General features: G+C 36.1%; 1 protein-coding gene across 1 annotated transcript; it reads right to left on the bottom strand.

Annotated features, from left to right (window-relative positions):
- Window positions 1–130: 130 nt before the first annotated feature.
- Window positions 131–25,676, bottom strand: LOC140815585 (transcription elongation factor SPT6 homolog). Its single transcript, XM_073174663.1, is given in 20 exon segments — window positions 131–734; window positions 816–979; window positions 17,148–17,354; window positions 17,532–18,009; window positions 18,632–18,841; window positions 19,450–20,624; window positions 20,811–20,952; window positions 21,081–21,127; window positions 21,130–21,859; window positions 21,953–22,063; window positions 22,155–22,541; window positions 22,862–22,981; window positions 23,230–23,424; window positions 23,512–23,758; window positions 23,842–23,977; window positions 24,059–24,212; window positions 24,363–24,447; window positions 24,570–24,690; window positions 25,408–25,500; window positions 25,610–25,676. Coding segments are annotated over 18 exon segments (4,590 nt in total). The 5' UTR covers window positions 25,644–25,676; the 3' UTR covers window positions 131–734; window positions 816–979; window positions 17,148–17,229.
- Between the last annotated feature and the right edge of the window lie 1,031 nt (window positions 25,677–26,707).

Below are 26,707 nucleotides of genomic sequence, written 5' to 3'. Positions count from 1 at the left end.
ATATGGATGCACTGAAGCTCAAAACTTGTTCAATTTCCTCCACGGCTGATCAACAATGCGGCCTCACATACAAAATAAAAGACACTGCTTTCTCTGCATGCATTAACAGCTGCAAGGTGTCGACTAAAAAGGGGTTATATTCATATGTAAAATTCCACCATTATTCTTCCAAGAAAAGCAGAAAATGAGAATAAATAAATACAGCTTCCCACATTATTTGGATCAAGACCTTATCAATTTCAAAGAATATACCACAGATAAATATAATGAAAATTATGCTTGTAGAGATACTTGAACTACATGAAAGCAAAATCAATTATGACCTGCAATGGGATGCAAGGGAAAAAATTAAAGGTGGGCCTGTGATATATCCAGAGTTAAAAGTTTACACATTCTTATTCTTCAACTTCGAATGCAGCCATCACCCTTTCTTCCTTACATGGTGCTTCCTCACGAGCCCCTTTCTCCTTAGTCTAACCTTCTTATAGCCACTTTCATTCTCATTTTTTGTTCAAACTGAAGCTTGGATCCCAAAGGGAGTTTTGTCAACAGCAACACTTCTCTCACTGCTGCCTGAGGGAGGAATAGAAGACGCGGAAGCATTGGAGACTACTCAATCACCAACTGAAGATGCCTCAACACTCAATGCACTTCTGCTAGTCACAAGAAAAGAAACCTGAATTCTTCACCCAACACATGATTTTGACCACAGAACGATGTCGTTGCTCCAAAGCCTGAAACAAATTATAAACTATCTCATGTTACAAAATTTATAATTCAATTAAAGCTCAAAAGGTTCAAACTTTTAATATTACCAAGCACTTAAAGAAATTATATGAAGTACCAGTGAGTCAACATCTCTGGCGCCCGAGTTCATGAGGCACAATGGTAGAAAACGAAGCATCCCGCGACGAACCCAAACTGTCCCTGAACAGCTGTGTCTCAATTACAAAGGCTTCATTTGCTACAAACCTTCAAGCTGAGAAAACGTGGATAAATCAATAATAACTTTGTTGTACTACTGTCTGAACAACTCCAAAATTGGAATAACAAAATCACCATTTCGTGTCTCTGCTATTTTTATTGTTCCTTGCATCTTTTCTCTCTTCCTCAACCTCTACTATAAGCTTCCCTCAAAAAAACTGTTTGTGTATTCCCTCGGGTAGACATATAGGATATTCCAGGTTTCTTCAAAAGAAGCTCGTGAATAATCCCCCATTGCTCGCTTTTCATACCTTTCTAACCCCCCACATGAACAGATCTGGACATTTTCCATCCTCTCATAAGGTTAAACATACGAAAGGCGCTGCCAATTTCTCAGTTTCTCCCTGAACCCAGGAGCGATCCTAAATCCAGTTGGGAAGTGAATTGGAAAAGAATATTTGAGTTAATATATATATAACTCTCATGTTGGCAGCGATCCTATATATATATTTATACTAGGAATGTATACGTGTGCGATGCACGTAGATAACTAATAAAAGATTTAGATAATGTTTAAAATCGAATAACATATTATTTATGAGTATTTATCAATCTAAATATATATAAAACACAAAAAATGAAAATATATTATGACAATAAATCATATATATTCACTTATTCATATGACACTTTCAATCCATGTGATTATAACACAATGACAACTCTCTCAAATTAAAAAATATAAATTTTCATCCAAATATAATTCACAATGGGAAAACAATAAAAATAACATAATAGTAAATTTTATCGAAACCAAAATCACGATGTACTTAAAAAGATTAAACATAGACAAAATATTGTCAAATAAAATTATCTTAATTAACTAAATTAGCGTAATAATGTTAAACTAAAATCACTACTAAATATTTAGCAAATTAAATATCAATTGTAATTTTGCTAAATAAAATAGATATATAAATTAGATAACATAAAAAATTTTGTGAGAGAGTCCCACAAGTCATTTTATAAGACGAATCTCCTATTTGATTCACTAATGAAAAAGTATTATTTTTTATGACAAAAATATTAATTATTATAAATACAGGTAGAATTGACCCATTTCACGGAAAACGAACTATGAATATTCATTCTAAATTTGCAAACACGTGTAGACACAATAATGTAGACATATGATTTAAATTTTCTATGCATATAATATTTCCAATAATGTTAAATAAAAATAATAAGCATAAAAACAACTGCAAGCATTAAAAAAATATATATATAAAGAAAAATAGGGTCACAAAAATAAAATGATATATTTAAATAAAAAATATGATGCTTCTTAGTTCATATTTAAACATCAACTTGTTATAAAAGTGATGTATGTATATATGTAAGATAAAAGATAAGATAAAAACATTAAATATTCATTAGCAACCATGAAAAAATCAACTCATTTTAACAACCAATTTTAGTAGTAACAAAAAAAAAAACCATTGGTAAATTGATAAATTCTATATGCATTAATATCAAAAGTCATTTACGATGTACAATAAATTACTAAAGGAACCCATTAAAAAAACCATTGATTTAATTTACTAACTTAAATGAATTAAATGAATAAGGGTATATTAGAAAATTCACAATTAAAACTCCTATATTTATATGTATGTTAGATATATATATATATATATATATATATATATATATATATATATATATATATATATATATATATATATATATAACTCTCATGTTATATATGAACGTAGACCAGCATTCACCTGCTAGTTTTTGAGTTAAATTAGATCAAAATATCAAATTTAACATAATATCACATAATATTAGATCACCCGTTCTAACTATAGTTGAACTATTTATAAACTTCGTGTTCCAAATATGAACTCCTGAACGAAAAAAATGTGTTTTAGTTTTCAACATCGATCGGATAAAATCACTGAAAATTATATATATAAACTTGAATAATCTTCCTCTAAAACTAATTTTTTTTAGATTGAGTTGAGTAAAAATTAAAATCTTAACAAAATACATTTGTCACATACTAAAGTTTTTTTAAAAAGAATTACTCGTTTATGTCTCACAAAGAGTTGGATCACTCAATATAGAAGGACAAGAAACCTATCATAGTTGAACTCAGTAACTGATAGGGAATCACAAGAATTCTTCGGCTGCAAGGACTCCTAGCTGGCAAGTGGTTGAAATAAACACAACAGCTGGACAAACGGATTTGATGATAATGAACAAATCTTGATAAACACAGCATGGGAAAGAATCCAGGTGGCTGTGGGAAGTAAAACCGAGAGTTATAAAAGGAGAGACAATAATATATTCTAGTACACTTTTTCTTTCTGCAAAAACTTGTCAAGAACCATTAAAGGTGACATCAATAAAAGGCTTGGTTATTCTCCCGTGGATGTAGGTCTTCGACCGAACCACGTAAATTCGTTTGTGTCTTGTTACAAATATAATTGTTCGTAGTACTTGATTCATAGGATCGATCACGTTTAACTTCGATATTCGGTTTGAAGTTTTAGTTTTCAATCTTAACAAACAATCAAGTTGATATCTAGAATTCTTACCAGAGGGATCGAACCATATTCGTAACAATTGACGCCGTCTGTGGGAAGCGAATTCACAATGGGCTCGATGAAATATGAGATCGAAAAGTTTACTGGAAGAAACGACTTCGGATTGTGGAGAATTAATATGCGAAAATTCTGATTCAGCAAGGACTCATCGAAGCATTAAATAGAGATGAAGGATCAACTGGTTCAAGCAAGATTGATGGAACTGAAGACAGAAAAGTGAAGACCGAGATAATAGAAAAGGCAAAAAGTGCTATAATTCTATGTCTCGGGGACAAACCCCTGCGAGAAGTATCCAAAGAAACAACTGCATCAGGGATGTGGCTCAAACTCGAAAGTCATTATATGACTAAGTCCTTGGCAAACAGATTATACATGAAACAACGGCTTTATTCATTCAAGATTCGAGAAGAAAAGAGTCTAGTCGATCAGATCGATGAATTTATAAAGATTTTGGATGATCTCGAGAATATTGAAGTTAAACTGGAAGAGGAAGACAAGGCATTAATCCTGTTGAATGCTCTCCCAAAGTCCTATGAAAATTTCAGAGATGCCATGCTTTATGGCAGGAAACAAACAATATCTTTAGAAGAAGTCCAATCAGCCATACAATCAAAGGAACTACAAAAGAAACTGAACAACAGCGGAGAATCACATGGAGAAACTTTGATTGAACGGGGAAGGACAGAAAAGAGGACCAACAAAGGAACAAAAGGCAGAACTCGGTCAAAGAGCAGAGGAGTGTATAAGTGCTTTCATTGTCACAAAGAAGGGCATTTTAAAAGGGACTGCCCTGACAGGAAGAAAAGAACTCAAGACAGACCCTTGAACGATGGAGAAGCAGCAGTAGCCGCAGATGGATATGACTCAGTTGAAGTACTAGCAATAGCTGAACATGATTCCACTAAAGAATGGATCCTGGACACAGGCTGCACATTCCACATGTGTCTCTCTAAATCTTGGTTTGAGAAACTTGAAGAATCCGATCAAGGACTCGTTCTTCTAGGGAATGACAAATCATGCAAAGTCAAAGGAATTGGCACAATTCGATTAAGGATGGAAGATGGAATAGACCGAATCTTACTAGATGTAAGGTATGTTCCAGAATTAAAACGAAACCTGATTTCACTTGGAACTCTTGAATCATCTGGCTACTCCTTTAAATCCGAGAAGGGCTGCATCAAAGTAACAAAGGGTCACTGGTTATAATGAAAGCAGTAAGACAAAACTCACTATACATACTTCTGGGTAACACAGTAGTTGGAGGAGCCTCAATGATACAAGGCAAACAAGACACATCCAAGCTGTGGCATTTAAAGCTTGGACATGTGAGTGAAAGAGGCTTAACTGAACTGTCAAGACAGAATCTGCTGGGTGGAGACAAGATTCAAGGTCTAGAATCTTGTGAGTACTGCATACTGAGGAAAGCTAAAAGAGTTCAGTTTGGGGTCGGAAAACATAATACAACTCAACCTCTTGAATATGTCCATTCTGACTTATGGGGACCCTCTAAAACTACAACACACGGAGAGGGAAGATACTTCATGACAATAATAGATGATTACTCAAGAAGAGTGTGGGTATATATATTGAAGTCCAAGAATGAAGCATACATTAAGTTCAAGGAATGGTTATTGTAAGTCGAAAACAAACTGGACAAGAAACTTAAGTATCTAAGAACTGACAATGGGTTGGAGTATTTGTCAGAGCAATTCAAGGAGTTATGCAGGCAGAAAGGCATTACAAGACACATGACAGTAGCAGGAACTCCACAACAGAATAGCCTAGCGGAACGTATGAACCATACAATACTTGAAAGAGTTAGGGCCATGATATTGAATGTTGGCTTACCAAAAACTTTCTGGGGTGAGGTAGTCACCACTGCCTGTTATCTAATCAACAGGTGTCCATCAACTGCTTTAAACTTCAAGACCCCAATGGAACTCTGGAAAAGATCTCCTACAGATTATTCAAACTTGAGAGTATTTGGATGCTTAGCATATGCGCATGTAAAACAAGATAAATTGGATGCGAGGGCCCTTAGGTGTATTTTTATCGGATATTAAGAAGGTGTCAAGGGCTATAAAGTATGGAATCTCGAGCTCACAGGACCTCGATGCTTTAACTCAAGGGACATAACATTTGATGAATCCAAAATGGGATACACCTACAGAACCAAAAATTCCTTGACAGAAGGAATGAATGACTCAGGCTTACAAATTGAGGTGGAGAATCAAAGAGAGGAAAAGAAGCAAGAAGCTGAAAAACTTCATGAAGATGATAATGATCAAAGCAACATAGAACAAGAAAGACAACCAGAAGGAAAAGACAATAGTTACATGCTTGCTAGGGATCGAGTAAGGAGAGAAATAAGACCACCACAAAGATTTGCACAAGCTGATATAGTCTCGTATGCACTCGCAATAGCAGAACAAGTGGAGCACTCAGAACCAACCTCATACAAAGAAGCCATCACTACCAAGGAAAAGGACAAATGGCTTGATGCAATGAACGAAGATATTAGTTCACTAAAGAAGAACAACACTTGGCAGCTAGTAAACAAACCACATGGTCAAAGAGTTGTTGGATGCAAGTGGATTTTTAAAGTAAAAGAAGACTCTTCCACTGACACACCAACTAGATTCAAGGCTAGGCTTGTAGCAAAGGGATTCACACAAATAGAAGGTGTGGACTTTCATGAAATATACTCACCTGTTGTGAAACACTGCTCGATAAGGATAATGCTTCCATTAGTCACACATATGGACCTTGAACTCGAGCAACTCGATGTAAAGACCGCGTTTCTTCATGTAGAACTCGAAGAAACCATTTTTATGGAACAACCGGAGGGTTACATAAAAACTGGAGATGAGAATAAGGTATGTTTGCTGAAGAAGTCATTGTATGGCTTGAAACAGAGTCCCAGACAATGGTACAAACGATTTGATGAATTCATGACTCGAATATCCTTCACAAAAAGCAAATTTGACAGCTGCGTGTACATAAAGAAAGTTGACAACAACGTAAGAACCCTTCTATTGTTATATGTAGACGACATGATAATTGCCAGTGTCAACAAAGAAGAGCTTAAAACTCTTAAAGGCATGTTACGGTCTGAATTTGAAATGAAGAAATTGGGTGAAGCAAAGAAGATATTGGGTATACAGATCAAAAGAGACAGGAGATTGAAGAGGTTGTTCTTAAGCCAAGAATCTTATATCAGAAAAGTGCTACGACGGTTTAACATGCATATGTCCAAGGAAGTGTCAACACCACTAGGACAACACTTCAAACTTTCATGTAATCAATCACTTAAAAGTTATGAACAACAGGAAGAAATGAAATATATCTCATACTCTAGTGGAGTAGGCAGTATGATGTATGGTATGGTGTGCAGCCGACCGGATCTAGCTTATGCCATAAGTGTAGTATCAAGATTCATGGCAAACCCTGGAAAAATGCATTGGGAAGCACTGAAATGGGATTATGGTTTGAAAGACAAGAAGATGTAACCCAACCAGTAAAAAGATTCGTTGATTCCGACTATGCTGGAAGCCTAGATACCAGAAAATCAATAACCGGTTTCATCTTCACTTTATTTGGTACGGCAATCAGCTGGAAATCAACACTTCAATCGGTTGTTGCCCTGTCTACCACCGAGGCAGAATATATAGCCCTCACCGAAGCCATCAAAGAAGCTATGTGGCTCAAAGGGCTAATATGTGAACTTGGAATAGAACAAGAATGTTTGACAGTACATTGTGATAATCAAAGTGTCATTCACCTCATCAAACACCAAATTTATCATGAAAGATGTAAGCACATTGATGTTAAACTACATTTTGTGAGGGATGTTCTGTCAAAGGGAGATGTCAAAGTTGAGAAGATCTCCACAAAAGACAATCCAGCTAATGCTATGAAAAAAGCTCTACCACAAACCAAGTTCAAACATTGTCTGAACTTGGTTAATATTTTGGTAAGAAGATGACCGGAAAGGGGATGGATGGAGAGTAGCCAACCTTTGAAGACAAGGTGGAGATTGTTAAAGTATGTCTCACAAAGAGTTGGATCACTCAATATAGAAGGACAAGAAACCTATCATAGTTGAACTCAGTAACTGATAGGGAATCACAAGAATTCTTCGGCTACAAAGACTCCTAGCTGGCAAGTGGTTGAGATAAACACAACAGCTGGACAAACGGATTTGATGATAATGAGCAAATCTTGATGAACACAGCATGGGAAAGAATCCAGGTGGCTGTGGGAACTAAAGCCGAGAGTTATAAAATGAGAGACAATAATATATTCTAGTACACTTTTTCTTTCTGCAAAAACTTGTCAAGAACCATTAAAGGTGACATCAATAAAAGGCTTGGTTATTCTCCCATGGATGTAGGTCTTCGACCGAACCACGTAAATTCGTTTGTGTCTTGTTACAAATACAATTGTTCGTAGTATTTGATTCATAGGATCGATCACGTTTAACTTCGATATTCGGTTTGAAATTCTAGTTTTCTTTTTTAACAAACAATCAAGTTGATATCCAGAATTCTTACCAGAGGGATCGAACCATATTCACAACAATTTTAATAGGTGTATATATACTTTTTTAAAGTAATATACTTATCAATAATCATTTAAATAATAATAAATCCAAATATTTGTTAATTAATTAAACTGCAAAATTTGTGAGTTCTCGAAGAATTTGGGGAGGAACATGCATCCATCTTCCCCAACACAGCACCTTGAAATGCATCCGGTCCCTCCAAAAGGTTTATTCCATTGCTTAATGAAGGAAATAATAATACACAAATGTTGAGCTAGTTGGAATAAATATTATATGTAAGAATATGATTTATTATTATTAATTATTAGTATTAGTATTATATTTATTAGGTATTATAAAGTGCAAAACATTGAAAAACATGAAGTGCAAAACATTGAAAAACATGAGTGCAAAACATTGAAAAAAAAACATGAGTGCAAAACATTGACAAAACATGAGTGCAAAACATTGAAAATCAAATGTGCCAAAATTGACTAAAATAAATAAAATATATTAAAGTATGCATCAAATTGTGGAAATTATTTTAAAATCTTGCCTATAAATAGATGTATTGAGTTTGAGAGAAATCACACCAAAACCTTTCCATCTAGAGCAAGCTTGAAGTTTGAAATCATCAATCTTTCTTGAAGTGAAATTTAGGAGCAATAATTCTGTTATACTTCTGAAAATTCGTTCCATCACTTCCGACCTCAGAATCCGATCTTCACCGTTCATAATACACTTTCATATGTTTTAAACATCATATCAAAATTTCAGCCTCATCCATACGGTCAAATTTTGTGAAACCCTTCGGCAAGAAAACTGCTCGGATTTCAAACGAGTTTAGCTAATTTACGGATTTTCGGACGATAAATTCCAGCTTGTTTCTTCCATAATTTAGGAGCACCTTTCAGTAAGTGGGCTTATGTTTTAAAGTATTTAAGTATGTTTTCGAAAATTCGGTCGACATGATATATTCCTTCGATTTGATATATGAATATTTCGTTTTGATAATTTGTTAATCATGTTTAAATCAATTTCAAGTGCATGTTCCTTTCGTTTCAAAATTATGTTATCTTCATTTCATGTTATATTCTAATATATATTCTTAAACACCAATTTAGTGTATTCTAAGAATTATGTTTAAAGGCACTGTTATGATTCAAGTTAAAAATGGTAAAAAGGAAAATTTTCCTAAAACATGATAAGATATGACAAGTTTATGGCCCTGATGCGGTGGGTAATAATAACCGATATATGGCCTCACCCCTTAGAGGAATTACATATAGGGGACTGATCAGTAACACCATGGATAATAAGATGAAATAACAGTGCAATACGAATAATTTATGTCTATATGCATATGCTAAGTTATGTTTGCTCATTGTTAATATCATATCTTGATATGAATAATTATTGTGACATGAAATTCATTTAATATTTACATAAATATATATAAGTTATGTCGTATCTATCATTTTATTGTTCCGACGTTTGTTGAGACACGGAAAATTTCGAATGGTTAAAGATCTATATATGTATATCCTTGTGTTATTGTGATCGATCGGCCCCCACTTGCTGAGTATTTCACAAAATACTCACCCTTACACCTCTCACTCCCAGATAAGAATGAAAAACAAGTTGAAGAAGAAGAGCAAATGCATTTCTGGGGATGGTAACGAGGTTTCAGTTGATCAAGACATACTTTGGAATTTGACTATCTTTTATTTCTACGTTGTTCGCTTCCGCACTCATTTATTAAGTTGATTATGTTGTAAAGACAATGTATGTTTTATGAAAAGACTGGTTTGGTTGTATACTGTACTACGAGGCTTGTTGATTTACGATTGAATAATTGTAAAACAACGCCGGATGTCAACTCACCCCGGTATCGGGACGTGACATTTAAGTGGTATCAGAGCCCTCCAGGTTCATAATCCGGCTGGGAAATTGCCATAGGAAATTTGACAAAGTCAGTTTTTGGCAAGACCCTAGCGACTTCCTACCAATGAACAATATTCACTGTTCTTATCGTGACATCTGAAAATCACCATATTCTATTGATGAAGCATCCAAAATCACGTTTTGCCGTTTTTGGTAATAATCGTGAATATCATAAACTCCTTGTTCTAAGCCTTTCCATTGGTTTTATTTCAGGAAATGGCTTCCCGTACTCGTGCTGAAATACCCAAACGTATGCGTGAACTCGCTCTTAGTAACCACGAGATTGCGATGGCAAACCTTAGAGCTCAACTTTATGAAGAGCAACAAAAACACCAAGAGCAATTGTTGGCCAAAGATTTGGCATATGAAAACTTGAAAAAGGAAAAACAAGAGTTAGAAGAGATCAAAGACCATTTTCAGGCTGACGTACAAAGGTTTGCTTACTATCTCAACTCAGAAGAGAAAAATCACGAAATGACCAAAAATAAACTAGAGGCTTCCCAAACAAAAGTCCTTGAATTGAACAAAGAACACCAACAAATGCTAGAAGAATCCCAAGCACTCCAGTCTCAAATTCAACAAAGTATACTGATGGAAAATCAACGTCGTCAGCAAGATGAGGCCACCATTCAAGAACTACAGAATTCAGTGCACAATTTGACTATGCAAAATGAACAATTACAGAATTATGTTCATCATCTTGAGGATGCCATCATTATGGCATTGGAGCCGGAAGTAGAACCGGTAGAAGAACAGATGGAAGATGAAGTATTAGGAGATGGCGAGGTTTTAGATGATTGAGTATTTAGTGTCGTGACTATTTGTAATAAGGATTGATAATCCATTTCCTTTCTTTTACTTCTTATCATTACACTTCTGAAAACTTTGATTTGTATTGCTTTTCCTTCTCATTGTAATCAATAAAAAGTTTATTTGATCTATTCCTTGATTGATTTCATATTTGAGTTAATCTTCAATATTTTTGTACATAATTATTCAAACATCTTAGAAATTCTCATGCGTGTAGGAAATGGCAGAGAGACCCTATCGTAGCAACCGCAACCCGCGATATGCCAATCGCAACAATGATTGCAACAACAATAACAACGAAGATACACCACCAGCAGCAAGAGTTGGCCTTAGCAGAGAAGATTTAATGGCCATAGCAACCATTGTGGCAACAACCATCCAAGGAATGAGCCATGTAAATACCAACACTAATCAGCCACCACCACCTCCACCACCGAATGGAATCAAACACCATTATGAATCTCTTCGGAGGAATCGAGTCCCAACGTTTGACGGCAACCCTGACCCAGAAGTTGGTCAAGGCTGGCTCAAGAATATTGAGACACAACTCCAATTGCTTGAAGTGCCAAATGAACTAAAAGTGACTGTGGTGACACCATTCCTAGAAGAAAAGGCGGCCAAATGGTGGGAGACAATCTCAGCAAATATGACAGAAGTCGGACCAATCACATGGCAAAGATTTCGAGAAGCATTCTTGAAACAATACTATCCACCAGAGTTGAGATTAAAATTGTTGAGTGAATTTGAGAATTTTACTCAAACCCCGGATATGTCTGTTGTGGAGTACACTTCTAAATTCAACTCCCTTGGAACCTATGCTCCTGCCATCATGGCAGATGATATCCTGAAGATGCATCGTTTCAAACGTGGTCTGAACAGCCGTATCCAATCAGCTCTGGCAGTTTACCAACCCACAAGTTTTGATGATTTAATGGGAGCAGCCATTAGAGCTGAGACTGATATCAAGCGCCGAGAAGATGAAAATAAAAATAAACGACCTCTCACTGGACAATCTTTTCAAGGTAAACAACCAGTTAAAAGGTCAAACCAATCAAGTGGACCATTCAAGGGAACTCCTTCCAATTCAACTACGACATTCTCAAGCATAAAACCGTGTCCATTATGCAACTACCGACACATTGGAGAATGTCGAAGGAACACTGGTGCTTGCTTCAATTGTGGGAAGATGGGACATCGAATTGCTAATTGTCCTGAACCATTAAAGAAAATGACATGGTCAAACACTAATGATACCCCCAACAAGCCAAAGGAGAATAAGACCAATGCTCGTATGTTTGCCATAACTCAAGAAGAGGCAGATGATGCAAACGATGTCGTGGCAGGTACCATTATAATCAATAAAATTTCAGCTTATGTGTTGTTTGACTGTGGTGCCACTCATTCATTTATTTCTAAGAGATTCACTAAGAAGTTAGGGCTTATACCAGAGATACTTGTTGAACCTTTTAGAATTGCTACTCCCACCAGTAAAACAATTGAAACACATAAGATACATCGGAACTGCATAGTATATATCAATGAACACACATTCAACGCTGAATTGATTCAAGTTAACATGGTGGAGTTCGACGTTATTCTGGGAATGGATTGGTTATCCAAGAGTCATGCAATAGTAGATTGTCGGCATAAGATTATCAAACTCCGAACTCCAAGCCAAAAAGAAATCACATACCATGGCAAGGCTAAGAAACGTAAATCCCTCCTTTCTGCATCTCAAACCTGGAAAGCCATGAAGTCTGGAGAAATAGTTTATCTAGCAATGGTAAACGAAGTAAAAGAAGGAGTCGAGCTCAAGATAGAAGATATTCCAGTGGTACAAGAATTTTCGGATGTCTTTCCAGAAGAGCTACCTGGAATGGTTCCGGACCGTGAGATAGAATTCGAGATTAACTTGGTACCAGGTGCCACACCAATATCAAAGGCACCCTATCGAATGGCTCCAGCAGAACTCAATGAACTAAAAGAACAACTTCAAGAGTTGTTAGACAAGAAACAAATCAGACCAAGTGTCTCTCCTTGGGGAGCTCCAGTCTTATTTGTAAAGAAAAAGGATGGAAGTATGAGATTGTGTATCGATTATAGAGAACTCAACAAGATCACAATCAAAAACAGATATCCTCTTCCAAGGATAGATGATCTTTTCGATCAACTCAAAGGAGCCACAATATTTTCCAAGCTTGATTTAAGGACAGGATATCATCAACTGAAGGTCAAACCAGAAGACGTTCCAAAGACAGCTTTCAGAACAAGATATGGTCATTATGAGTTTACGGTAATGCCATTTGGATTGACAAATGCTCCAGCAGCTTTCATGGATCTCATGAACAGAGTATTCAAGCCATTTCTCGACAAATTTGTGGTGGTATTTATCGATGACATTCTCGTATATTCCCCAAGTGAAGAGGATCACAAAGAACATCTTCACCTGACTCTTCAGATGTTAAGAGAAAAAGAGTTATACGCGAAATTCAAGAAATGCGAATTCTGGCTAAAAAGTGTGACTTTCTTAGGCCATATCATTTCAAAAGAAGGAGTATCTGTGGACCCTAAAAAAGTGGAAGCAATCACTGGCTGGCCGATACCTAAGACAGTAACTGAAATTCGAAGCTTTCTAGGATTGGCAGGTTACTATCGAAAATTTGTTGAAGGTTTCTCTTCAATAGCTACGCCTCTTACAAAACTTACACAAAAGAACTCAAAATTTAACTGGAGTGAGGAATGTGAAAAGAGCTTCCAAACGCTCAAGGAAAAGCTTGCATCTACACCAGTATTGGTTCTACCCACTGAAGACAAAAGCTTTACCATTTACAGTGACGCATCAAAAGAGGGTTTAGGATGCGTACTCATGCAAGAAGGAAGAGTAATCGCATATGCATCAAGACAATTGAAGCCGTACGAGAAAAATTATCCTACTCACGACCTCGAACTAGCTGCGGTAGTTTTTGCCTTAAAAATTTGGAGGCATTATCTTTACGGCGCCAAATGCGAGATCTTCACAGATCATCAAAGTCTTAAGTATTTGTTCACACAAAAAGAATTGAACATGAGGCAGAGAAGATGGATTGAATTGTTAAAAGATTATGATTTAACAATAAGCTATCATCCGGGCAAGGCAAATAAGGTAGCTGATGCTTTAAGTAGGAAAAACATGGGTAAAGTGATCCTAGCTTCACTTTCTGCACAACCATGCCTTCAAGAAACAATCAAATTAAGACAAAATCAAGATCCTACTTTGACAAAACTTAAAGAACAAGTCAAAGAAAAGAAGTCACAAGATCTTCATATAGACGAGAAGGGAGTTCTGTGGATGAAAGGACGATTGTGTGTACCAAACATCGAGAATCTTCGACAGGAAGTAATGTCTGAAGCACATAAATCAAAATTTTCGGTCCACCCCGGCAGTACAAAAATGTACAGAGATTTAAAGAAAAATTTCTGGTGGAGCGGAATGAAGAAGGATGTAGCAGAATACATCTCTAGATGCCAGGTCTGTCAACAAGTTAAAGCTGAACATCAACGGCCTGGAGGACTTCTTCAACCCTTGGAAATTCCAGAATGGAAATGGGAACATATTTCTATGGATTTTGTAGTAGGTTTACCCAAGTCTAGGCAAAGTCATAATGGAATATGGGTAATCGTAGATAGACTCACAAAATCTGCACATTTTCTACCTGTCCGCATGAATTATAATCTGGAAAAATTGGCTACCATATACATGGACAATATTGTGCGATTACATGGAGTTCCGGCAAGCATTCTGTCTGATAGAGATCCAAGATTTGTATCTCGGTTCTGGAAAAGTTTTCAACAAGCTATGGGGACTAAGGTTACTCTCAGTACAGCTTATCACCCTCAAACTGATGGCCAAACAGAGAGAACAATACAAACCCTTGAAGATATGCTACGGGCATGTGCTTTAGAATTCAGGGGTAATTGGAGTGAACATCTACCTTTAATTGAGTTCGCTTACAATAACAGTTATCATAGCAGTATTGGAATGGCTCCATACGAAGCTCTATACGGTCGAAAATGTAGATCACCTCTGTACTGGGATGAGGTAGGAGAGAAATCCATAACTGGGCCTGAACTTGTCCAAGAAACCGTGGACAAAGTAACAATCATTAAAGAAAGACTCAAAATTGCTCAAGATCGACAGAAAAGTTGGGCTGATCTAAAGAGGAGACCAGTGGAGTTCACAGTTGGAGAAAAAGCCTACGTAAAAGTTTCTCCCATGAAAGGAGTTGTTCGATTCAATAAAGCTGGGAAATTACATCCTCGATACATAGGACCTTTTGAAATTTTAGAAAGAATCGGAACATTGGCATACAGACTAGCATTGCCACCAGATATGTCAAGAATTCATAATGTATTTCATGTTTCACAATTGAGGAAATATATCCCAGATCCAAGTCATGTTCTTGAAACTGGACCGCTCCTGATGGAAAATAATCTGAATGAAAAACTAAGATATGAAGAAGTTCCAATTCGAATTTTGGACACCAAAGAACAAGTATTAAGGCGACGCAACATTTCCTATGTTAAGATACAGTGGTCTAATCATACCGAAAGAGAAGCTACTTGGGAACTAAAAGAGAAGATGTTCGAGCAATATCCCTATCTGTTCGAAAATCTAGAAAACTCAAGTTTCAGGGACGAAACTTCCAATAAGGAGGGAGGAATGTAAGAATATGATTTATTATTATTAATTATTAGTATTAGTATTATATTTATTAGGTATTATAAAGTGCAAAACATTGAAAAACATGAAGTGCAAAACATTGAAAAACATGAGTGCAAAACATTGAAAAAAAAACATGAGTGCAAAACATTGACAAAACATGAGTGCAAAACATTGAAAATCAAATGTGCCAAAATTGACTAAAATAAATAAAATATATTAAAGTATGCATCAAATTGTGGAAATTATTTTAAAATCTTGCCTATAAATAGATGTATTGAGTTTGAGAGAAATCACACCAAAACCTTCCATCTAGAGCAAGCTTGAAGTTTGAAATCATCAATCTTTCTTGAAGTGAAATTTAGGAGCAATAATTCTGTTATACTTCTGAAAATTCGTTCCATCACTTCCGACCTCAGAATCCGATCTTCACCGTTCATAATACACTTTCATATGTTTTAAACATCATATCAAAATTTCAGCCTCATCCATACGGTCAAATTTTGTGAAACCCTTCGGCAAGAAAACTGCTCGGATTTCAAACGAGTTTAGCTAATTTACGGATTTTCGGACGATAAATTCCAGCTTGTTTCTTCCATAATTTAGGAGCACCTTTCAGTAAGTGGGCTTATGTTTTAAAGTATTTAAGTATGTTTTCGAAAATTCGGTCGACATGATATATTCCTTCGATTTGATATATGAATATTTCGTTTTGATAATTTGTTAATCATGTTTAAATCAATTTCAAGTGCATGTTCCTTTCGTTTCAAAATTATGTTATCTTCATTTCATGTTATATTCTAATATATATTCTTAAACACCAATTTAGTGTATTCTAAGAATTATGTTTAAAGGCACTGTTATGATTCAAGTTAAAAATGGTAAAAAGGAAAATTTTCCTAAAACATGATAAGATATGACAAGTTTATGGCCCTGATGCGGTGGGTAATAATAACCGATATATGGCCTCACCCCTTAGAGGAATTACATATAGGGGACTGATCAGTAACACCATGGATAATAAGATGAAATAACAGTGCAATACGAATAATTTATGTCTATATGCATATGCTAAGTTATGTTTGCTCATTGTTAATATCATATCTTGATATGAATAATTATTGTGACATGAAATTCATTTAATATTTACATAAATATATATAAGTTATGTCGTATCTATCATTTTATTGTTCCGACGTTTGTTGAGACACGGAAAATTTCGAATGGTTAAAGATCTATATATGTATATCCTTGTGTTATTGTGATCGATCGGCCCCCACTTGCTGAGTATTTCACAAAATACTCACCCTTACACCTCTCACTCCCAGATAAGAATGAAAAACAAGTTGAAGAAGAAGAGCAAATGCATTTCTGGGGATGGTAACGAGGTTTCAGTTGATCAAGACATACTTTGGAATTTGACTATCTTTTATTTCTACGTTGTTCGCTTCCGCACTCATTTATTAAGTTGATTATGTTGTAAAGACAATGTATGTTTTATGAAAAGACTGGTTTGGTTGTATACTGTACTACGAGGCTTGTTGATTTACGATTGAATAATTGTAAAACAACGCCGGATGTCAACTCACCCCGGTATCGGGACGTGACATTATACCTCTTTTATCCAATAAGTAATGAAGGGCTCTGGGCTGGCACCATAACTTACAATCTCTCTGCCATCACCACCTTTGTTACTCCTACCTGTCTCCCCTGCTACCACCATAGGAGCCTCGCTCACGCAAACGTCCTCGGTTACCGTACAGTCTAGGAGCCCGGTTGGGGTGATCCTCCTGCCCACCACCATTTCTGTACTCACCTCTCCCTGCCAAAAAAACTCACATCACCAGAAACGAAATAATTCATTAATCTCGGTCTTCCCAAGTAAAATAGCTTTCCCACTCACATGTATCAGTTATCTTTGAAAAAGAACGTCTCATCTCCAAATTTAAATAAAACATAAACGAACGTAATGAGACTAAAGCTTAACATTCAGACTTACCTGTTCTAGAAGTCCTGTCTCTGTCCATACATTGGCCAACTCTCCACTCGTCAACCTGTACTGAACCACTGCAACCACCACCAAAACCAGATGAGCCGCCAGTTGCAGGACTTCTCATTGGAACCATAGCAGCAACAGATCGAATTGATGGTGAAGAATCAAGCGGATCATCAATGTGTCTCTGAAAATATGCCACAAGACGGTCTATGTCTTCGAACATTCGCTTCCGGAATTTAAATCCCTTCGGATAGAGACCTATGTACTCGTGATGTGGATTTGAACCTCTGATGTAAGTTAGGATGAATGTGCCAGGATGTTCATGGGATATACCAAAGCAATAGACAATTCTCATTGGATTCTCAGATTTCTCAGTTTTAAGGAGCTCATCGACTTCATATTTAGTGCCCCTCCTAAACTTTCTGTAGTTAAGCATTGCCTTCAAATGAGCTACCAATTGATCCACATAACGATCCATTACCTGAATCAGAAACACATACCATGATAAACAACATGAACTTGTAGCTGCTCATGCAAATTCCAATGCAATGCCAGTGTGATTGTGCATTAAATATAACCGAAGAATGCAGAACAAAATAAAAAGAAGAGGACCCCATTAAACTAGAATGCACAAGACGCAAACTTAGAGACAAAAGTTGAATATTCACAAGCCAAAAATTCGATGTTGAATAGTGCGGAGAAAGGTAAACTTCATGTCTAATGAGTTTGAGATACAAGAGTTTTTTTTTTATAATAAAAACCAATTGGATAATAAGCGACCAGACACACGACAAGCAAGAAGGTCTTCTCCAGCAAGAAGATCCACATCTTCACAAACATCAGCTAAAACTGCCTACTGTACTACCACAGCAGAAACAAAAAGTTGCTTATTTTCCATCCCCATGAAAAGTCATTAGTTCCCAAATATATAGATACAGCGCCATAAAAAAGAAAAGAAAAAAATAATGAATGGGAAACCCAAAATTCAAACTTACAACCATCCTGAGACATCTTCATTTGAATTATTTGGGATACATTAGCCAAATCAATTATTCGTCAATTACCTCATCACGATCCTCAAATAAAAAGGTCAGGTTAATTACCTCATCAAGATCCTCAAAGGCGTCCTCTCCAATTTTCAATGTTTTCCCTATTCGAAGCAAGCTTGTGATGTCCTTATGTTCCTTTCCACCTTCAACTATGTCCTTGTTTGCATAAACCCCATCATAGATTTTCAATGTTAAAGTCAAATGTGTTGGACCACGAGCGTTAGGACAGATAACACTTTCACCAGGATCCTTGTCTGAAAGAAACTGGCCAAAATTGGAAAAATAAAGGATAAACACACAAAAAAGGAAGCTAAATTTAACGAAACAAGCACAGTCAAGGAAATTATGGTCCCAAATTTCTAATTGTTTGGAAAAAAGGAGGAAAGCCTGTAGACAGCTAGAGACTTTTTATGAAAATTCATTGTACACCTTACTGTAAAGCAGAAATATGAAGCATTCTTAATCTATTGTGCTTGAAAATATCTTGTAAGTCCCACATAGTGGTTGTAAACAAAATCACAAGGCATTCCACAAAAAATGTGTACCATTTAAAAGAATCTGATTTATACACATGGATACAAAGATTGCACGATCATGTTATGGCGTCTAAGTCAATGCAATACATGACAGGAGCACTGACCATTCTATCAACAAATGTTAACTTGCGTAAACTAAGAAGTGTAATAGATGCTTCCACAATTTGAATTGCACTCACGTTATTTTCTTAGCAGCATCCACAATCAAAAATCATAAGATAAATCGCATTATTAATGAAGTGGACGGTTCATTGAAGCTTAACATATCAGGAATTGAAATGCAACAGAGGCACAAATAATATATCATGATAAGCTACTTGGAAATTGATAACACACCTCTACTGCCTCATCAGAAGTGATATTTTGGAATCGAGGGTGGACAATCATTCTTGGCTTCAAATGTTTCTTCGCAAGCTCCTTTTCTTTACGAGCTTTTTCCTGCTCGGTGTGTCTGGTGCTGCGTTCTTCGTGATAGTAAGGATCCATACTTCGATGGTTCTGCAAGCGGTTATTCCTCATTTCATTTTCTCTACAAGTTAAGAACACCTGATAACGATTCTTTTGAATTGATTTGATTTTGCATGTTATAATATCACCTTCATGGAGTTTATCAGATAATTCATTAATATCACGTCAATCATCAGCGCAATCTTCCTTGGTGAGCATGCCAGTCAATCCAGATTCAAGGACACAAATAGCTCTTTGAGGTTGAATCCTTCGCACTGTTGCTTGTACGATCCTTCCTGCTGATAAAGTTTCTTCAGTTTCTCCTGAGATCATGTAAAATTCATCATCCTGACTTGGTTCCACATATGGTCTGCGACGATCTTGGAATCCTTCAATTAACTCCAATCTTATATCATTGAGGGTTTCTTTTCTGTTCAAACGGTTTTTCTGATCAGCATATTCATGAACATCAACAGCCCTCAATAACTGAGGCTTTTCCCTGACATGTTCAATGGCCATTTCCAGCATATCATCATCATCATTGAAATCATCATTGACATCCTCCCGGTAAATATCTTTGGCCAGTTCTTGAGCAAGGCCATAAAACTCTGGATGAATTATTGTATCATCTAACAAATCAATAAATTGAGTGCTACTAGAAGTCAATCCACTACGACGGACTCGAAGGAATCCAACTGCATTAATGAAAACCTTTTTACCAAGACCATGATGTGTCAACAGGTCTTTCCTAGTGAAAATGGCTCCAGCTTTTACTAAAGATCTTTGGAGAAAAGCTGCTTTTCTGGGTCCAAGCCCAGAAATAAACTGCAGAGGAGCGAACAACCATTCGTGACTGGAAGCCAAGTTAATGTCAAGACCAACTTGGTTAGTTATATCCACCATAACTTGTTCAACCTTCCCATACTTCTCATCAGGGGTCAGAAAATTTTCCAAGGGATGCAGTTTCCAAGATAATATCTCCCTACCTGGCCCACATAATGTTGCAACCATGGCTAATGGATTCTGAAGACAGCGTCCCAGAGCCACAGAACGTCTGATTATACCTGAAGAATGGAACAAATCATAACTATTTCTACAACTCCTACACATCTTACAATTTTCCTCGATATAAATGTCAGAAACATGGGTAACAGCCACAACATGCCCATAACCTTTTAAGGATAATAGGATCTTTCTCAACCTTAACATATGAAAACATCTACAAAAGAAAAATAGAAAAAGGTTATTACCTTCCTGGGAGGGAAGCTGATCCACAGATATGCGGGAATTTTCATACAAGTGCGGAAGAGATTCATCACCATAGAAAATATTCATATTATCCATATCGTGACCAACATCTCTTGGATTATCCTCCACCATTTTGAATATAATCTGATCATAAAAGCAGCACAACCATAAAGAATAAGCTCATCATACGAATGGTTAATTCAAGGAGGTGCATAACTTTTTCAAATATAATAAACAGAAGACAAACAAAAGAAATGGTTTGAAAATGTTACCTCATAAATATCTTCCTTCAGCCGAGTACAGGACAAATTAGATGCCCTAGAGCGACAACATGTGGCTGGTGGTCCATCATAAATTTCTGCACACGCTGTTGATCATTTCTCTTACGTTGCTGAGCATTAACATTCTGATTGCTAAGGCTGAGTGATGGAGCATTCAGCACATCTAAAATCTCTCCAGCTGCATCCAGCATCACAAAAGTCGTAGCTGGCTTACCAGGGCCCCAGCAGCAAGCCATAACCCTGGGTGCTGCTTCTTCATCTGTATTGAGATCATTTTCTTTTCGCTGAAATGGTGCCACAGATACTTTGTCCCACAAAAGCTTTCCAAATTGCCATAGCAACCAGGTTTTTGCTCTCGTAGTCAGAAATGATCTAGCTTCTTTTTCCATTGAAGGTAGAAGAAAATTGTAAAACGCGTCATGAAGAATTAATTTTCTCTGCTCATTCCATAATTGAGCGGATCTGCTAACTCCATCACTTAGATAATAATCGTTTGAGTCGCTTATCAATTTATCGAGAACTACTTCTGGTAGCTTGATGGTTACTTGAAGGAGCTTCTCCTCTTCAGCCTTCTGAACTAAAATCCAAGTTGCATCCTCGAATCTAGTAAGTGGCTTGTCCCGTAACCACTTCACTCCAGCAAACTGGTGAAAAGAATCAATAGCCATGTTCCCATCGGATGTAGGACTGGTTGACGCTACAGCATTTTCCATAAAGATGCTACGGACATGCCTCCGGACACATGGTTCACAGCTAATCTCCACAGCTGCCTGTAGAGTAGTGCAAGATGGCAAACTTTAATAGGACATATAAAAATCACTGAAGGTGCATTTACGATTCAAAATAAAGAAAAATCTGCATACCATGTGCCTTGCACCTTTGAGAACAGCTTGAGACGTTTCAAACATAGCACACGTAAAATTAGAGGCCATTTCTTCAGGTGTTTCCTTTGCATCTTCCAATTCATCCATTCTCTTCAAAGATTTTAACAAAAAAAAACCACTAAATATTGCAGCTAAAAACCATGGAAACCAGAAAAAAAAACAAACAAACAAACAATACTACCATTTTCTCCAGAGAAATCTGCAATCCAAACTGCTCAGAACTGTAACCAAACTTTTTTGCAACCTCCCATAGGTCAGCTTTACTGCAAATGCTGTACTGCGACTTCCTCTTTGGTCTTTTAAACTGCCCTTCATCTAGGACAACTTCGTCAGGGGGGAAGTGCAAATTAAATTTAGAGTCGACGTCATCCAATTCTCTTTCTGAATCAGCAGCTTTGAGTGACTTGGAAACTGATTCAAAAAGTTGTTGGTTTAAAGTAAGCCATGTCTCATCATATACTCTTCGTAACTCTTCCCCGAATCGCTTGTTGTAGTATAACTGTAGTGCACTCTTTCTTTTCTGAAGAACAAGCCACTTCTTATCCAAGTCATGGATTGTCCAAAGCACCTGCAGCACACCACTGTTTGAATATCTTTCTGAACGTTCCCAAGTAACCCCTCCACACAAGACTGAATGTAATTTACTTTGTAAAAGTAAAATATATCTTTTCAGAAGTAAACCATCTCTTGCAATTATACAAATGTTTCTAAACGGTAAAATATATAAAGGGGGCTTTCTTACCATGCTAGTTTTTCTCGATAACTAGACATATTGATCATGTTAGAAAACCTTCAGTTCATAAAACACTCAAGCATCATTCGACAATTTATATGAGTGTAACAGATATTTCAACATACTCACAAATTAGACAGATTTTGAGTACTAACCTTGTGCCATTTTAGTGTCGGTCTCCAGTTAGGGTCATTTTGAATGTCAGCTTCAGGCTCATCTGGTTCTTGTAATAGGCTGAAAATCTCCTCTTTCCGGTACATAGCAATGAATGGTATCTAATCACATTGATGAACAATTAAATAAACTCTAGAAAATCATATTAACTCTTAATATAGTCTCATGCTAAAGCACAGAGGAAGAATATAATGAAATATTAAAATACAAAAATAAAGTGAATTTGAACCATGATAAGTTGATCAAAACCGCAGACAGTTGATGCATTATTCTGATATAAACAAACACACCAAAAACAAAGAAAGCTTCTCTATGGAAGCAAAAAGACCAATTTATAAAAATTACATACATCTAACTTCTGACCGTGCATTAATTCCAAAAATCTTGCAATGTGGCTCTTGACTTCATTTAAATCTTCAGCTGCAGAACCTCTCTTGTTCATGAAAGGCACTACACCACCCACAAGCTGATTAAATATCCACTCTCTCTCCAACTCAACGCTAAGTTCGTCTACTGCAGGTTGACCAGTACTTTCCTCAGATATCTACAAAGAATAATAGAAGCTTTACCAAAAACAGAAGCCTCATAATGGGAAAGCAAGGACAGATATTCTTAAAGACACTAAACAAACCTGCGTTCTTTCAGGAATGTCTATTTCCCTGATTCGATCATCCTTTTCAGTCATATACTTGTCAGAAAGTACACTGGGATCGAATTGATCTTCAAGGCTTCTTTCACCGGTTTCACCATATGTGTCTCTCACTTCCAATTTGCGTATCCTCAGAAGGTCTTCAACATCTCCAAATATTTCATGTGCTTCCTGAAGTGCATATGATGATATACCAGGTCTTTGCTTGCTCTTTTTGGGCTTCTTCCTCCTGCATTAAGATAAGAAGATATATGCTCACAATAAACAGAGTGTACAGCCAGATTACACAAAATTTAGAAAAATAAAATGTACCTCACAGGAGCTCCGTGTTCATCAACTTCTTCTTCATCAACAATAAAATCAGCCATTTCATCTTCTTCACCAATGTCTACATCCTCCTCTTCTTCTGCCTGCTCATCCTCCTCGGCAATATCCTCAAAGGGTTGTCCTAGAATATTTGAGAAAAAATAAGCAATGAGAAGATGCAAATTTTCAGCAGAAGAGAGACCATAGTTCAGGCGAGATTTACCATTATCATCACCAAACAAGCTACGTTTGAGCTTCTCCTCAGCTGTACGCCCTCCTATTCCATTTCCATCAAACTCCTCTTCATCAGAAAACCCAGACGAACCTTCTTCCACATCTCTCCGAGCCTTTTTCAATCGTTTGAACTTCTTGTTCTCCTAATCATGTAAAAACAAGTTCCACCATTAATGACCGATTCTATAAGATACATATATAGAAATAAAACTTGAACTTCATAAGGCAAAATTAATTTTCTCCCAATCCGTGAAAGGCATTAGGCATCAAACAGGGTCAGAAATCAAACTTACAAATTTTGGGCGAGGAACGGAGATGTTGCTCTCCTGAAGAAGTTCATAATCATCTTCATCAAGCTCGTAGTTCCTCTCAGAGTCCCTATGAAAGAATTTTTTATCAAGACAGAAATCATATTTTCATCCTTGGACAACAGAGAAGCAGAGTGAATATTGTAATCGTAAAGAAAAATATCCAGGTGAGTGATGAAATAAATAAATAACCTTTTCTTCCTTTTCTTCTTCTTTTGCCTCTCCTCATCACTATCAGCTCTTTCTTCTTCCTCCCCCTCTTCTTCCTCAACATCATCCACTATGAACCCATCTTTCTCATATTCATCCTGTCCTGTATCAAAACACCAACAAATTTCATTGTGTTTTGATAAGTTATAAAAGAAAGGGAGAAAGATATCTATCAGACATCTCGGGAGAGAATTCTTTCATCATGTACATATTCTAAAACAATCAAATTCATGCTTTAAATATGATTATTCGTTTTCTTCATATTCAAAATTCTGGTTCTTAAGAAATGATAAAACAAATTATATTGACAAAATAACAGCATGGTGTGATGAGATTCTAGTCTGAGCAACACCATGACTAAACTACAACTATGAGACAATGGAAAAGCATAAACCCAGAAATCATGCAAAATTATGCATAGATGCAATCAAAGCAATACACCACAAATAACCAATTTTTCAAATGTACGCACAGTTGCCAATTACCATACTTTAACCGAAGAAAGTAGCACCTTCGAAATAATATCACGCCTAGATAAATAAAACTTCTCGTAAAACATTGGGGTGGGGTAATTTCTGCCAACACCAAAAAAAAAACTGGAACTTTTTGAAATCCTAACTCAATTGAACGATTTAAAAAGAAAAAATTATTTGATATTTTTTACAAAAACATAATAATGTAAATACTTATACAAATTATTGAACTAAAACTGGAAACTTTAAAATACAAAACGATTAAACAATGAAATGAACAATTAACTCTAAATAATTAGAAAAATTCATACATATGAAAGATTACGAAGATGAGGTACGACACGCACCATCGTCTTCGTCATCCTCATCGTATTCACCGTCACGGGCTCGGTCTCCAAAAGGCTCTCCATCAACTTCTTCTTCCTCAACACCAATCTCATCTTCAGGAATAAAAAATTCGCACGAAAAAACGAAGAAAGATCAAATCTTTATTCTTATACAAATTATTTTAGCAGAAATTGAAGGTAATTCCCGGTGAAGAGAGTGTACCTTCATCATCGGAGATGAATGTGTTCCCGGCCATCCCAATTAAGCTCCTGTGTATAGCTAAAAGAAAACCTATGACTTTATTTTTTTAATTAGGTAGTTGTTATTTCTTTGTCCTTTTCACATCAATCCAATAAAATATATATGACTTTATTTTTTAATTAAGTTATTGTTACTTTTTACTATTTTCACATAAATACAATAAGAAAATCATTTTGACATAAATCTAACAAGAAACGAATGTTTCTGTTTAAATTTTGAAAAAAATTACAAATGTCAGCAGTTATGTTTTGAAAAAAAAAACGGACTAGAATCACAAATGATGTTTTGTTCTTTTGTTTACGATATACCATACAAAACGTACAAATTAATTTTCATTTTCAAGTTTTCATTTAAATTGAGAAAAAAAGAAAAAAAAATCAGGTTGCAATGAAGTATTTGGCTGGCTTATTTAATAATTAGATGTCAAAAATACCAAAGAAATTGAAAAAAATAACAACTTCCAGCATGTATGTTCTTCCTCATTAGCTCAAATGTCAAAGGAACATGTCATTCAAACAAAGGGAAAAAATGAACGTGTAAGTTTCAAAATATCAACTTAACAATAATTAAAAAATTAAATACATATATTAAACTATTGATTTCTTCTCTCTACTTTTAGATTCACCAACGGAAGGAATCCTATTTTTCTTTGTTCTCCCTTTGTTAACTCTAACCTTAGGAGGTAGTACAATCAGAGAATCAATGACAGCAGGTATGTTCCATTCTTCAGAGGGGGGAATAGGATAAATAGTTTCTGTATATGCCAAAGCTCATACATTCGTGGTATAATAATATGAGCACAATTCATATATGTCTATATCATGGTGACCAGCAGCAGCAATAGCATGTGCACACGGAAGTCTATCAATATCGAAAACTCGACAACGACATGTTCTTCTATTTAACTCTACGACTGCATCATGACCAACTCCAGTGACGTGATATTCAAAAGTCTTCATCTGAATAACTTCCATTTTCTGTGACTCAATAAATCTTGATCACAAGGTCGTCTCAGCCCATGGAGTAAGATGTCGTGTTGAAACAACGGCAGCTTTGCAG

The sequence above is a fragment of the Primulina eburnea genome, chromosome 2 (assembly GCF_022965805.1).
Source record: "Primulina eburnea isolate SZY01 chromosome 2, ASM2296580v1, whole genome shotgun sequence".
NCBI classification, from domain to species: Eukaryota; Viridiplantae; Streptophyta; class Magnoliopsida; order Lamiales; family Gesneriaceae; genus Primulina; species Primulina eburnea.
Note: the sequence above shows the minus strand (reverse complement) of the source record. Positions and strands in the feature narration are given on the sequence as shown.